General features: G+C 37.7%; 1 protein-coding gene and 1 long non-coding RNA gene across 2 annotated transcripts; one reads left to right on the top strand and one right to left on the bottom strand.

Annotated features, from left to right (window-relative positions):
- Positions 1-1760: 1760 nt before the first annotated feature.
- LOC116172850 lies at positions 1761-5440 on the bottom strand. Its single transcript, XR_004145777.1, has 2 exons — positions 2528-5440; positions 1761-2479 (listed from the first exon to the last, which is right to left on the bottom strand). It is a non-coding gene; the product is annotated as an uncharacterized LOC116172850 (long non-coding RNA).
- A 1979-nt stretch (positions 5441-7419) lies between these two features.
- Positions 7420-9371, top strand: LOC116171711. The gene is made up of 2 exons (XM_031488688.1): positions 7420-7630; positions 7716-9371. The coding sequence occupies exon 2, from the start codon at positions 8094-8096 to the stop codon at positions 9339-9341; it is 1248 nt and encodes a 415-aa protein (XP_031344548.1). The 5' UTR covers positions 7420-7630; positions 7716-8093; the 3' UTR covers positions 9342-9371.
- Positions 9372-12434: the final 3063 nt, after the last annotated feature.

Here is a 12434-nt window from a genome sequence, read left to right on the forward strand (position 1 = left end):
CATTTATGTACCGTATGTCGCGCAATGTTCCTACCATTTGTAGGCTAAAATCGCTCTCTTACGCTATATAGTAAGGTTTGGGGCCCAACATGCAGTAATCGAATGTGCTCTCGCATAAAGATTAATTTTGACAGTTCGTTTCTACCGTCTATGATTATTGGGTGTTTTCTATTATAAGTTTCATTTGATTGAGTTATTCTCCCACCTACCCGAAGTAATCCTGCTTGGTCTATGAAAGGATTAAAACTTAATAATGGGCTTTTTGAAGCCAATGGGCGCTTATTTTGCAGACAACGGAGTTCCCCGGGAAAACTTTGCTTTTGGGAAATCAAGAGCAAACAATTTAGACTCTTATCCATCTCCGATTTTGACAAATGTCCGAAAAATCTCTTTTCTTTACCATTTAAGCAGTTGTGTTTAAATCTCAGACAATACGCTATTATTTTTTCAAGTTTAGTCAGGCTGGAGTATTTATTAAATTCGAAAATTACTTCCCTTGAAGGGTCCATCTTATATATATATATGACGTCGTCAGAGAGGTGGACACTAGCGCCCTTCCTGCGTTTAGGTGGGAGGGAGGCTAATTGGGCAGGCACCTCTTGTAAATACGCCAACTTTGGGCGCTTACTGCTTCGCAGTCTGCGCGCCAAAGGAGGCGAAGGTGGGGGTGGAATCCCCACCTTATCCTCCTTGTGTTGAGAACCCGCAGAGGAGGAGTCCCCCTCAACCTTGGTAAAAGGAGGAGGGGGCTCGAATGGGGAAGACGCCCTAAAAAGGGCGGCGCGCTTTGCCAGGCCAGTGAATCTGGTCACTGACGGAGCACGCTTCTTCCCCCCGCTGCAGCCGAGAGCCCACCTGGTAACAGGGCGCTCCCCCCGCAGCTCACCTTCATCGACAAAAGCTAGGTTGGAAGACATGGTAACAAAGTTTAGAACACAAGAGAGAAAGGGTTGGGTTGGTGGAGAAATCTGGTTTTCGTCCGCACCTTCCCGTCGCTAAGATCACTGATCGACTATCCCCCCTGGAAGCAGAATAGCCACGGAATGCAACGACATACAGACCGCTATATATATATATATATATATATATATATATATATATATATATGCTACGTTAGCTTTTCCCTTTTTTTTTACAACAAATTTATAAATTCTGGTAAATCAAAAAACTATCTCCTTTTTAACAATTTAGCTTTTAAATATATTAAATTTATGTGCCAAATTAGGACCTCAAATACACGAAGGTTTAAAGCAACTTTTGATGGTGTTACTTAAATAATAGATCTTACAGGCATGCAATATCTGTAACAGTAATTCAGTATAATCTTTCCAGCATGTATTCTTTGAGTGCGAGCCACTTCGCCAGGGTCTAACCTGGGATACGGAAATTATTAGTAACTGTGAAAACCTCATATTTTCTTGATGACATCAAAAGATAATGTGAAATCTGTAGTCTATTACTTTTTAGATATTCTTCGCTTAAGGAGCTTTATATTAAATGAATGAACAAATCTTCTCTTTTCAAATTTTATAACCATATTAATAAAATCATCGTGTTTTCTTTCACGTGCCTTCTTGATATGCAACTTAGTACGCACTACTGTAAGGGGTCTTTGATTAGAACATGCGTTCGTCCATTTTTGGCGACTGCAAAGTTTGTTTTTGGTTGTTTTACATTCCCCCAACTAATTACCTGGCTAACGTCGTTTTTTTTGTCTTAAACCTTTTCACCATCATCTTGAACCACACACACAACAACAATTAATAAACAGATTATCTCTTTATTAATTGACGTATACACGTATTATTTTTTTACAAATTTTATGAAATCGTCAATGAATTGGACCTCTTTCTCTAACCGCTTTTCTTCTTTTATAGAAGCATCTAGCCGGTGCTGTAAGTCTGCTGTTGTGATTTGCGAGCGTCCATCACTTTAGACCGGTAAATCGGTTCCATATTTTTTAACCACCCATATTTATTTATTTATTTAGGTGTTTGCTCAAAACAACAGAAATAACATTCCATATAAAGTTTTGAGAACAATGATTGTGACTAAAAAATACGTATACAAGTAACTATCTGATAAAAACAAGTGAAGTAAGTAAATAATATTTTTATAAACATAAAACTAAATTTTCCTTAAACTGCGATAAAGACAGGCCAAACAAGTGCAAGTTGTTCGTTTGAACTTTGTGCAAATCATTGTACAACGTCATCATGCGGTTAATTGGTGAATTGTCATGCGTTTTTGAACGTACTCTAGGGATTTCAAACATTGTGAATTTCCTTCTCGTTCTATGATCGGGGACATTGATATTGATATGTCTTCAGGGCCAATTCTCTCGATGTCTTTGGTGCCGCCGCAAACGATGGAGACGAGAAGGGCCTTTCCGGGCGGAATCCCCTTTCCTCTAGGTCAATCTCAATAAGATTTTATTGTGGCCACCCCCTGGGTCATCCCTGCTTTGCCGTAGCCATGTCTGCCATCGATAGAATGTTACTATGTGAAATTGTTGGTAAAAACTTACCGTCGTTTTTGGCCTTTTTTATTTACGACTGAGGACTCCATTGTTGCTGTTGATGGTTGTATTGGTGATGGCGGCGGCGGCGGTGTAGGGGATCGCATCGGCTAAGACAATTGGGGTGTTGACATTCTGAAAAGGGTAAAGAAAAAAATTTGAGCTATCGTATGAAGCATTAGTTCATTTTTTTTTATTGGCAGATAATATACTCGCAGAGCTGGAGCAAAAAGACAGTCTGCAGCAAGATGCCCTTCTAGCTGCGCCATAAGCGTCTCTAGCTCAAAGTTAACACCCAAATTTCCTGTTCTGTAAAAAAAACAAAGCAAAACAATTACTCTTTTAACGTACACTCACAAAAAGATATCAAATATAAAGAATATTGTATACTTACCCAATCGTTGGATCATCAGAATTGATTGTGATGACACTTAAATTGTCATCGATCAATATTTGGGAAGCCGAATCCATTTGGCACGAATTCACCACCGCTTTGTTTACCACGTTTTTTTCCCCCGGTTCCACCGTGAGGTTATTGTGGTTTTATACAAGTTTGATTTAAAATGTTGATCTTAGGTTCGCGTCCAGAATTTTTTTTTTATAGAAATTTTTGAGCGTGATGGCATCATTATGTGCGCGCTTGACGTTAACTAATAATTACGGGGCAAATTTGAACCGATATATTAAAGAAGTCTTGATGTCGTTAACGAGAAACTAAGGACGAAACGTGTTAATAAGTGAGAGAACGATATATGATTGTGGGAATCAATAGACGTCTTTGTATGAACATCTGCATAAACCCCCTGACGATTGTCAGTTCAGCAGGTGAAATATGAAACTTGCTTCGATCCTTTTGCAAGTCGGTTTTGAGTATGGACAGTAAATGATCAAACATATTAGGCGTCATTCTGACAAACTTAAAATATTGCTCCGGGTCTACTTCCCTCATTTGTCTGACACGTTGATGGAAATGTCCATGCAAAAAACGTACTCTGTTTATAGGCCGCACTTTATACCTTCGTATTCTTTGTTTTCTTAAATGCAAATAAGCCGTCATGGTTAATACCAAAAATGTCGCAAATATTTCAACCTGATCCATACTTCTTAGGCAAAAGAAGGCTAAGAATAACAAGCTATTAAAAAAATCAAAATCGGACAATAAAAATTATAAAAAATAGGGTTAGAAATCGAAGAAGAAAATTGAGGTTAGTGCGGTGAACGTACAAAATGTTGTAAATCGCATGTGCAAAGACCACTGTTTCTATTGGCTATTTCTTAATGATTTAGCGATTGTATAAACTGAGGTTTTGCTTAATGACTAAAGGTTTACGCAAACCTACGCGGTGGCGGGCAATAGAATGCACACACTTTATACAGGCAACGCATACTGAAGCGTTCAAGCGGTGGCGGTGGAGATCAGTGCAGCAAACAAACGCGGCGATCTAGAGCGGTGGCGGGCGACCGCTGCACTCACAGTTGGCCCGCCAGTTCGCGCTGCATGCCTCGAAAGAAAATGACAGAACAACTAATTGAGTTAGTGAGAGGAAATCCAATTTTATACGACGTTACATGTAAGGAGTATAAAAATATAAAAAAGAAAGATAAGGTATGGGATGAATTGGCCATGATACTGGACAAACCTGGTCAAGATAAGTGTATTTGTTTATAGTTTTAGTACATTGTTAGGCATTAAAAAAAGAAACAAATCTATCCCGTACTTCAAATGCCATATTTAAATCAATTGGTAGTGTGCGTAAAAAAACATGTGATCTCGCGGATTGAACGCCCTAGTGTGCGGCCTCACGTTCGCCACCGCTACCGCCACCGCGACCGCGTAGGTTTGCGTATACCTTAATGAAATGATAATGAATTAGTGAGTTAATGATTGTATAAACCCTCCATACTTATTTTTTTTTAATGTGGATAAAAGAATGCGTAGGTATCTAACATAGGAGCACACCGTACAAGCCCTGTAGAAAGTATCTACCGCGAATCAGGAGTGCCACCGTTGTGGCTCAGAAGAGAAGAAATCGCTTTAACATATATTTCAAAAATATCGGCCCTACCTAATCTACCATCATATAAAATATTATTCGAACAATCAAATCAACTCCCAAAACAACCACACCCCATAAATTATATCATACACAACATTCTCCCGTCATCTCTACAAATTGTCCACAGCACCAACACCTATAAAGCAAGTATCCCTCCATGGCTCATAACCTTTCCTACAATAGACTCCTCAATGCGTTCATACGAGAAAAATGAAACAGCTAAAACACAACAAATATTCAGCGAAATTTTACACAAACACCCACATGACGTAGCATTGTATACCGACGCTTCACGAAGTTCTTCCGGAGTAGCATGCGCAGTGGTAGGAAATGACTTAAAACACATTTACAAACTTAACGACGATACGAGCGTATTCACAGCAGAACTATATTCAATAAAGAAAGCAATCCAAATCATACCAACTCTTACCGTCAACATTAGAAAAGCAGTCATCTGCACAGACAGTCTATCATCAATCGTTGCAATAAACCAAATGTACAGCAGCAATCCAATCATACAAGAAATCCAAGAAACGATCACCAAACTTAAAGATAAATCAGTGGACATCATAATAATATGGACTCCCTCACACTGCGACATACAAGGCAACGAAGAAGCCGACTTTGCGGCGCGCGATGGTGCTACTAGCTGTCAACTAGTAAAGACCTTTCTTCTGGCCAACGACCTAAAAGCAAAATACAAAAACCAGCTCAAACAAAAATGGAATAGGCACTGGAACCTACAAGCGACCGTACTACAAACTTTCGAAAAAACGATAAATCGAACGACATATACACATCTTCGAAGAAAAGATGAAGTACTGCTAAGAAGGCTAAGAATAGGGCATACTAATATTACGCACAACTACCTGCTGAACCGCACAGATCAACCCATCTGTGAAGTATGCAATGTAACAGTAAACTGTGGACCACATCATATTAAAGGGCAAGAAATATACACAAGAACGGCTCAACCACAACATACCAGACAACAATGAACAACTATACTCTCAGCATACGCAAAATCTTATAAACGTTCTAAAAAATATAAATATCATTGACCTATTGTAACATTTATTTCAACAGACGGTGCTAATAATCATTGTAATTGATGCACCTTAAATTTGTTAAATAAAAAAAAAAAATAATATAATACATTTTCTTTAACCATCGCCCTAGTTTCAAATATTTCAATCAGGAATTTTACAAAAAATGTTAATTGACCAGTTGATCATTCGCATAGCTCTGGGCGGTAACCGGTAAGGCATTGACCCTTTGATTCAGTGAAATCAAAGCGCCGCGCCGCCCTAAAGTGAATGTTCAATTTGTACTTTATTTTATGTTCGGTGATAGTATCGAGTGGAGTCTAGTTTGAACGCACATTAAGCACCATCATTTAGTTTCAGTTTTATGATCCGCAACTATATGGTTTGAGAAAATATGTCAGAGCTAGAAGATTTTTTGAGACGGCACAATGTGCCAGAGGAAGTCGTTCAAAATATGATCGCACATCAGGTTTGTATTAGGTACTTATGGATACATTTAATAAAGAGTTAGGTACTTGTTGAATCTATATGCATTAAAACTCAAAATATTAGGACCATTAACATACTTTACTTCATTCCTTCCCACAAATCAATTCTAACAAATGTTTTTTTTTAAGATTTCTGAAGAAGTCATTAATTTGATGTCTGTCTGAAAACATTTTTATTTGTTACTCAGTTGTAAACGTTGATTAACAAGTCAAAACGCAAACGGGTAAACGTCATGTTTAAACGCTACTGACTTGTAAAACTGACAGCAGACCTGTAAAAATTTTACAAGTTAGTAATCTAGTAATTTCATTGGCCAGAATTAATGCGAAGTCTGTTACATGGATAACATGATATTTTAGACATTTCTTCGAGATCAATTTAAGAACTAATTATTTACGTTTACTATTGTTTACAAATGAGTAACAAATAAAATATTGTACATTATACGCCAGGTAAAAGTTTTTACTGGCTCTAGGAGATGACAGGCTCGCTTGACGGCTTGCGAGTCAACTTCTCCTATCGCCAGTAAAAACTCACTTACCTGGCTAATAATGTAAAATACTATTACAAGCTTATGGGCACAGGAAGTTGGTGCGAGAGTTTTGCTTGAAGCGAGCACCAAGTACATCGAAACATCATTGCTGGAAAAGATTAGAAGCCAAATTTTTAGAGGAAATAAAAATGATTTGCAATTACAGTTTTCTTTCATCCGTCTTTCACTCTTGACTATATCATACTTCCACCTTCCCTCAACTTTCTTTCTTCCCACATAATCTTTCCATTTTTCGCGATTATTTCTATTTTTCATAACCTTCCATGTGCTTTTATCCACTTCACAGTGTTTTCGTCTCTTCCTTAGAGGTTCTTCTTCCTTTGCCTCCGCATTGTCGAGCTCGCCCTCATTAACAGTTGGTAATAATTCATCTTCTACATTTTCGTTGCTCCTGGAAGTTCCTTCTTCATTTGTCTCTTATTATTAAATTATCCAGGTTTTGTGTTTTCAAGCTCGAATCTTATAATATTCCATATTTTTGACGACCCATATATGTATTATGACCATATTTATTATATTTTCATTTGATTCTAGGCTAAAAAGCATGCATAGTTCGTATTTTCAACGTTTGAAAGTTAGGTTAAGAATGTGTTGTGTAGATTGTAACACTTTTTAGATGCAATGCGTTCGGGGGTAAGAGTGACATGTTCATAGCGGGGTAAGAATGACATATGGCACTCTTACCCCCACACTTGCTATCGCTCATCACACTAACCAATTTGTGTTCGTTATCCAGGAAGAAAAATGCCGCGGAATTACATCAGAAAGAGTGATCGAGCTTCCTATTCTGAGGAAACATTACAAAGAGCTCTTTCTGAAATACGTAATGGGAAAAGTAAGGCATCTGTAGCCAAAGTATACAACATCCCAAGATCCACATTAATCAAGAGATTGAAAAAGAATGCTACTCCTTTGAACTTGGGACGATTTTCCCCAACTTTCACCCCAGACCAAGAAAAAGAGCTAGGTATGTGAATATATAATTAAAATGGATCGATTATTTTATGGTCTCAATATTCGAACTCTCAGAAAATTGGCGTATGATTTTGCAGAGGTGAACAATATCATCATCGATTCAACCGAGAGAAGAAATTGGCAGGAAAAGACTGGATAGATGGATTTTTCCGTCGAAATCAACAGCTATCTTTACGGAAGCCAGAAGAAGCCACGAGTCTCAACAGAATATTAGGTTTCAACAAAAAAAAAGTAAATGAATTTTATTCGAAATTACAGTGTCTTCTCCACAAATACAAATTCGAAAGCTCTAGAATCTACAATATGGATGAGAGTGGAATCACCAATGTTCACACACCAGAAAGAATCATTAGTGAAAAAGGAAAAAAGCAAGTCGGACGGCTCACTTCAGCTGAACGGGGTACAACTACTACAATAGTTTGCGCAATGAGCGCAGCAGGAGAATATATCCCCCTATGATTATATTCGCAAGAAAAAGAAAAAACGATCAACTGATGAGAGGGGCTCCAGTTAATTCAGTTTCACACCTCACTCAATCTGGATGGATGGATCAAGAGGGATTTATTATGTATTTGCGTCATTTCGCTACTTACTCACACTGTAGTCCTGAAAACCCTGTTTTGCTCATCCTAGATGGCCATGCCAGCCACAAAACTTTATCAGCTATATTAAAGGCGAGAGAGTTAGGAATACAATTGCTCACAATTCCTCCCCACACAAGCCACAGGTTGCAACCTCTAGATCGCACCTTTTTTGGGCCACTGAATATATTTTATAATCAGGAGTGCTCAAGATTCATGACAAATAATCCTGGGAAACGAATTAGTGTGTATGATATCGCAGAGCTCTTCAACAAGGGTTACCTAAAAGCCGCAACTATGAACAACGCCATCAAAGGTTTTCAAACGACTGGCATATGGCCTTTTAATAATGAATTATTCACCGAAGTTGACTATGTGAATGTTTATGATAAGGATAAGGAAAATATCATTAATTCCGAAAATACCATTGAAACTCATCCACCAGATAGAGAGCAACCACGGGAGACCACGCCACCTCCAGGAGATGAAAATCCATTGGAACGCTATCTGAATACACCGACACGAAACAACGAAAAACCACAAGAAGAGATTCCTAGCAGCTGCTCTACAAAAGCTTCAAGATTATCTAGAGTGGAGGAAATTTCTCCGCTGCCAATTGCAACGCGTTCTGGACAGGAGAAGGGACGTAAAGTTCAGAAATCCGATATATTAACGAGCACTCCTTATAAAGATGCTCTGGAAAGTCCACAGAATGTTGACGGAAAAAAGAGGAAAGCAGCAAGTAAAAAACTGGACAGTGACAATGGTACAAAGTCTATTACCAAGTCGATTGGTACCAAACCATCTGTTTCCATCTCGAAACCAACAAAAAAGGCGAAAAAATCAAAAAAATATAAACGAACTGCATCATCATCAAGTTCAAACATGTCTGATGAAATGAGCATCAGGGATTCTTCCTCGGACGATGATATTCCCATACATTTTTGCTTAATATGCAAAGAACAATTGGCAGAACCTCCAGATCAAGAGATCATTATGTGCGCCGTATGCAAAAATTGGGCACATGAGGATTGCACAGATTTCGAGCCCAGGAAAAAAATTACATATGTGACTTTTGTCGGGCATAATTTGTTGTTACTCTTACCCCAATATGTAGGGTAAGAGTGACAGTTGCTTGTAAGAAGAAAATGTTTTTTTGTAAAAGTTTGAAGTTAGAAAGTTTGTGTTTCAAGTTACATTTATGTACCATTATAGTGTACCCATCATATTTTGTATCCCCCAACAGCTGGTTGAGTTTCCTATTAAATTTTTACTATGATTTTAGTCTTAACGTTTCACTCTTACCCCACTCTCCACTAAACGTATCGGGTCTAATTTAGCAATGTGATCAATGTCGTCCTGAAAGACGACTTCCGCCTCTTCGATAATTTGTGCAAGTGTTGTAACTTCGTTTGTAGATGACACGATGACATCGTGATTGCGTTTGTCAGGGTTCTCTGAAAAATCGTCGAATGCGTAAGTTCCATTATACTACCCAAAACATCAATCAGGAAAAGTGCGTAACTCCAGTAATAATTTAACTTACATAAAATGGCAATTTAACAGCTACAGAATTACTGGATTCAGTAGAAACTATTAAAATTAAACTTTACATACCTGTTCGCACAAAAAGATGTAACAAACAATCAACTAAACACCAAATAAAGTGAAATAAACACAGAACGTGATCTTAACCTTAACGAAACAATGACGGTAATGACAGTTACGCAGTTTTCTTATTGTAATATAATGGACTGGAGTTACGCAGTTACGTGTCCCTCCTCTCCAAGGCTGTCCTTTAGTAAACTGAACGCTAAAGTGTAATTGGCTTCTGTTTGTGCTGTATGCAAAATGCATGCTAACGTAATGGCTCCAATTTTGGAAGCACTAAACAAAAATGTGACACGTATTTGTTTGGTCACAGGAGCCACTTGAATCAACAAATCTTTGTGTGCCCGCATCATTATAGGTGTTAACACGGGGACAATTAGCGGATTCTCTTTGATTACGATTCTTGAGATTCCTTGCTGGCTATATATCTCCTGTTTTATCTTTAAAGTTTCAAGAGTGCTAATTCATTTCGTCCTCCAAAATTTGTATTTCTGTAACAATCAGTAGTCAATTTTATACTTAAAAGTACTTAAAGTAGGTTTGATGAAGTTTTCCATTGTGTATATTAGATTAAAATAAAAATTTTATATATTAGAAAACACCGTAAGGTAACTCGTTTTTACTTAAAGTAGGTAGGTACCTACCGCCAATTGTTATACAAATGCTTGACTTGGCGCTCAGTTGGGTTAACTTGTACATTAGCTAACGTTAAAGAAAGATCTATTGAAACTGTACAATTCTCCAACATCATTTCATGGTAATTTCTTACCGTGGCAGGCGTCATCCCTTCATTAAAATATTGTAGGAATTTATCTCTCGTTTCTGAAGACATGCGTAGATAACTGAATGCCTGTGTATGTTTGAAAACGATCTGTGTAAGTACAAAGAGTTGTTACTATAATAATATGTGCTATTACATTTACTAATTGTTACTTACTGTAATAATTCCATTGTATCCCATTGACAAATATTTATCATTTTTTCTTGTATTTCTATTAATTTTCTTAAACAGAAAGTCTATGTTTGCATCACAGCTTTTGCTGCGTATTCTAGTGTTGTCTCGTTTCCTTTTCTTTACTTTATGAAAGTTGTTGTGTTGGCATTTGTACATTTTGTGATATTCGTATCTCGTGGCAGATGGGTAGGGGCAAAGTCGATCAAGTGGGTAAATTTCGATCAGAAGCACTGTCAAATTTAAATTTCGCGCTAAATGGTAGGTTTAAGTTGGCAACCCATATCGCCGCCATAACGGGCATCGTGAAATACGTGCTAAAGTGCATGCGTACGTTTATAACGGTTAGATGACAAGTTTGCTGCATAAAAAGTTTAATTAGTAAAACGCAAGTTGGCATATTTTTTGTGTGGTGATGTGTATGGCCCCTGTAAGTTTCACAAATTTTTATTAATTGCTTTTTACGATAAATCCTGCATGACTTATGTTATTACTGAGTCACTTACTATCGCACAATTACAGAATAGTTCCTAAATAGTTTGTATGCCCAAACAAAATTCTATCTCTGTCTATAAACGGGAAAAGTCGATCACTTTTGTTTAATGTCCCCAATACCGGTTTACTGTTAGTAAATTGTTTAACTTCATCTTAAGTAGGTACCTACCTACCTACCTACGTCAGTATTCTTTATTTTATAGGTTAGTCCAGTATAAAACGTAAAAATGGTCCGCACGTACAAAAAAAAAGTTGGAGCAGAGGGCAAAAAAAACTATGACGAAAAATACATGGAACGTGCCATAAGGGAGGTCAAACAAAAGGGATGTTCTATAAGAAAAGCTTCCGAAATATACGCAGTTCCTTACAGTACACTCAATGACAGAATTAGTGGCAGACATCCTAGAAAGTATGGCAGGCCAAAAGCTCTTAGTTCTTCAGAAGAACAGAAGTTGGTCGATGCATTAATTTTATTTGGCAATTATGGTTTTCCCTTTACTGTAAAAGACATTGCTAGTGTTGTTCAGAGTTATCTCAACAGAAAAGGTGTAACAGAAAAAAGATTTCATGACAATAAACCAGGACCAGATTGGGTGCGAACGTTTATAAAACAATAAAAATTTGAGTGTCCGATTATCCGAAAATATAAAAAGAGCTCGTGCAGAAGTGTCACGTGAGGTTATAGCAGATTATTTCTCCAATCTGGCACAAACCATAAAGGATACCCCTGAAAAAAACATTGTGAATATTGACGAAACAAACTTCACAGACGATCCAGGATCTGTGAAAGTGGTCATAAAGAGAGGTTCACGCCACTCTGAAAGAGTGATTGACCATTCCAAGTCAAGTGTTAGCGTAATGATGTCTATAACAGGGGATGGACAAATGTTGCCCCCTTATATTTTATACAAGGCACGATAAGTTTACCCTGGATGGTGTGCTAATGGTCCTCCAAATGCTGTTTATGGTGCGAATAGCAGTGGTTGGTTCGATGGAGACATATTTTCCGATTTTGTGGAAAAAATTCTGGTTACCTACTTCAGGAGACTTGAAGGAGACAAAGTTATCATTTGTGACAACCTGTCAAGTCACATTTCAATGCATGTAATTCAGATTTGCGAGAAAAATGGCATTAAATTTATTTTACTCCCTGCTAA

The sequence above is a fragment of the Photinus pyralis genome, unplaced genomic scaffold (assembly GCF_008802855.1).
Source record: "Photinus pyralis isolate 1611_PpyrPB1 unplaced genomic scaffold, Ppyr1.3 Ppyr1.4_LG5, whole genome shotgun sequence".
In the NCBI taxonomy this organism is placed as follows: Eukaryota; Metazoa; Arthropoda; class Insecta; order Coleoptera; family Lampyridae; genus Photinus; species Photinus pyralis.

What these genes read in the sequence shown, in the direction of transcription:
- LOC116171711 (XM_031488688.1), top strand. Translation starts at nt 8,094, where the DNA reads ATGATTATATTCGCAAGAAAAAGAAAAAACGATCAACTGATGAGAGGG.